The sequence below is a fragment of the Phragmites australis genome, chromosome 17, assembly GCF_958298935.1.
Source record: "Phragmites australis chromosome 17, lpPhrAust1.1, whole genome shotgun sequence".
Lineage (NCBI taxonomy): Eukaryota > Viridiplantae > Streptophyta > Magnoliopsida > Poales > Poaceae > Phragmites > Phragmites australis.
The window spans coordinates 13,517,470-13,520,414 of NC_084937.1; the positions used below are offsets into that span (position 1 = coordinate 13,517,470).

A 2,945-nucleotide genomic window follows, 5' to 3' on the forward strand; every position below is an offset into this window, starting at 1 on the left:
GACCAGCCGCTCCCGAGCAAGGAGCTCCACGGCCCGCCGCCATGATGCTTGCTCCAAGAGGTTGGCCTCCTCCTACGGCAACAGCTTCATCGCACACCTCCTCTAGCACCTCCTGCTCCTCTCATGGTTTGCGCGGGCCGAGGCGATGCGGGTCTCCAGAAGCTGGCCGACCTCTTCTAGCCACCCCCTCTCTTCGATGAGGGTGGCGTGGTCCATCTCAAGCTCTCCTCACTCCGCCGCCACGGCCACCTCTAGCCTTTCGATCACCTCTCGGGTGCTTCCAAGCACGTCCGGGAGGGGTTCTGGGGTCTGGCTGGATGACGGTCGGGCGCTGGGTCCCATGCGAGCCCTCTCAGTAGAGGTGCTCAGGGTCCCCGATGGTTGCCATGTTGGTGCCGCCCTCGCCGCGGCCACTTGCCCCGCCCTCGAAGTGCTAGGGGTGGGCTCGACCGGCGCCGGCTGCTCGAGCGCGGCCGCTACCCTCGGCTCAGGGCAGGGCGGCGCCTGTGGCTCTAGTTCGGCCGGCGTGCTCGGCTCAGGTGCGGGCACGCTCGGCTCGGGGGCGGGAGCCGGCCTTGGAGCCTCTAGTCGCCTCTGGTCTCCGACAGGGTCCTTGGGTGGCCTGAAAATGAAAAAGGTTAGTCCCCTAAACTGATAGCCGGGCAAACACACTCAGGAAAAGAAAGGAACTTACGTAGGCTTCGGTCTACGGTATTGCCACCGGGACTTCAGAATCTTGAAGTTCGGGCCCTACGGCTTCGGCCCAGAGTCTGCCTTCCTCCTTCGTTGAGGGGCCGTTGAGGGGCTGCCGTGGAGCCTGCCTCCGGCGGCGGGTCGGCCCGGGCGCCCGCTGTAGCGCCGCCGGCCCGGCCTTGGTTTTTGAGCTCCCGCGCCCTAGACCTGGCCTCCATCACGGACTCCGCGCCCGATGACTGGCCGCCCCGGCCTCACTCCTTCGTGCTGCCCACCGCCGGCTGCTGCCGTGGAGGCGACGGCGACGACGAGGACAACGGCTGGGGCACGAACACCCGAGGGCATTTTCCTTTGTCCTCCAGGGCCGCCGCTCCGCTACCGGCGACGCCTCTACTGGCATGATGGCTGCTGCCTGCAGCAGCTCCACGGCCGGCCTGTGGCCTGTTGCCCGTGGCGTCCTTGCCGTCGGCCTGCGTCCTACCGTCCGCGGCATCCCTGCCGTCGGTCTGCGGCCTGCCACCCGCAGTGTCCCTGCCGCTGGTCCGCTGCGCACCACCCGTCTCTTCATCTACCCTGGGAATCTGGATAGTCCCGGGGTTCCGGTGCCCCAGACGGTCCACCAGACCCTGGGCGTCGAACTCCAGCAGCGTCGCTTGCAGCGCCACCCGACCCGGGTCTGCGTAGAGTGCCAGCTACTCCCGGGGCAAGACCGCCAGGGTGAGGTCTTCTACGCCGGTCACCACCTGTAGTAGGGCCGCCAGCACTCCCTCATCCAGGTTCCCGTCCTTGCCAATCTGGGTCCTGGTGATGTCGTTGGGGCCCGTGTACATCTAGCAAGGGCGGGCCCATTCCCGCAGGGGTGCCAGGCGACGGCGCAGATAGTCCGCCACCACCATCACCGACGTTAGCCCCGCCCGGCGTAGGTCGTCGATGCGGTTCAGTACCGGCCGCATCCTCGCGTCCTCCGCTGGGGCCGCCTCCCAGGTCGGCCTGTGGGCCTCTACCGCCATCTCCAGTAGCGTGAGGCGGGCGTGGGGGCTGACGTCGATGTAGACCCAGTCGCGCCGCCAGTCCTCCCACTTGCTCCGCAGTATCTGCAGGATGTAAAGCTCAGCCAGCCCATCCCGCAGCCGAAAGTTGCAGCAGCCAGCGACATCCGCGGTGGAGGAGCCTCTCTTCTTCCCGGTCGGCCGAAGGACGAAGAAGTGGCGGAACAACGCCATCGACGGTGGCACTCCCATGAATATTTTGCAGAAGTGCATGAAGATGGCCAGGATGACCACCGAGTTTGGACTCAGGTGCACCAGCTGGATGCCGAAGGTGTCCAGGATCTGGAGGAAGAACGTGGAGAACGGCGGCACCAGCCCGGCGGCAACGAAGGAGACGAGGACAACGACGCACTCCAGCCAGTCCGTGATGGGCGGTAAGCTCACCGGCATCAGCACCGACGCCTCCCGTTGGCCTTCAGGCACCATCAGTTTGCGGACCTTCTCCGCCCCTCCTCATTGACAATCCTTGACTCCGGCAGCACACTGTCGGGTCCCTTGTCACGGCGGCTGCTACCTGCCCTCGGCATTCTTTCGGGGGTGGGGAGTGCGTTGGAAACGGTGAGGGAAAGAGAGCGCTGTGGGCCGGAGGAAGAGCGAGAGATCTCGAGTGCAAGGAAGAAGAAAGCAAGAGTATTGATTGCAAGAATGGCGTAAAGGGGCAACGGTTCGCTCCCCTCTCCTTTTTATATCCTGGGGATTTCAAACGACGCCTGCCGCGGCGCATTCAGCGAGACGAATTTCCATTGCGGGACATCCGGCATTTAAGAGGGCGCGTGGCCTGTCACCTCCACTGCTCCCCCACGCTTGCTGTCAGTCCCTGCCATGGCCTGGCAGGGAGGTGTGGGGACATTTAATGCATGGGTCCCATTGCGGGACATCCGGCATGCCTCGGGATAACATCACGAGGCCCAAGGTGCCCCACCTGTCGCCCTGTTGTGTCTGGACTGCTCTAACCGGGCGGGCACGCCGGGCTGCTCGGTGGCTGCCCGGTGGGCCCTCCCCGCAGCGTCCGTTGAAGAACGGCATGATGACGTACAAGACTGGACAGGGCGCGTTTTGAACCCTCCCCATCACCTCGCGCAGCAGCCCATGATGGTTGCTTTCCATTTATGGCGCCTTGGAACTCGCGCCATCCCTTTCTGGGCACGCTACCGCCCCGGCGGGTATTTAAGCCGGGCGGGCACCCCAGAGAAGGCAGGTTCA

General features: G+C 65.1%; 1 protein-coding gene across 1 annotated transcript; it reads right to left on the bottom strand.

Moving 5' to 3' along the window:
• Nucleotides 1–228: 228 nt before the first annotated feature.
• On the bottom strand, nucleotides 229–2,168 carry LOC133896883 (predicted GPI-anchored protein 58). The gene is made up of 3 exons (XM_062337522.1): nucleotides 2,055–2,168; nucleotides 952–1,385; nucleotides 229–622 (listed from the first exon to the last, which is right to left on the bottom strand). The coding sequence occupies exons 1-3, from the start codon at nucleotides 2,166–2,168 to the stop codon at nucleotides 229–231; spliced, it is 942 nt and encodes a 313-aa protein (XP_062193506.1).
• Nucleotides 2,169–2,945: the final 777 nt, after the last annotated feature.

Excerpts from the sequence above, each read along its gene's own strand:
- LOC133896883 (XM_062337522.1), bottom strand. The coding sequence starts at position 2,168 with ATGGTGCCTGAAGGCCAACGGGAGGCGTCGGTGCTGATGCCGGTGAGC. Across the intron at positions 1,386-2,054 it reads CCTTCGTTGCCGCCGGGCTG|CTGGCACTCTACGCAGACCC; the intron begins GTGCCGCCGTTC and ends CCCCGGGAGTAG. Across the intron at positions 623-951 it reads GCGGTGGGCAGCACGAAGGA|GCCACCCAAGGACCCTGTCG; the intron begins GTGAGGCCGGGG and ends TTTCATTTTCAG.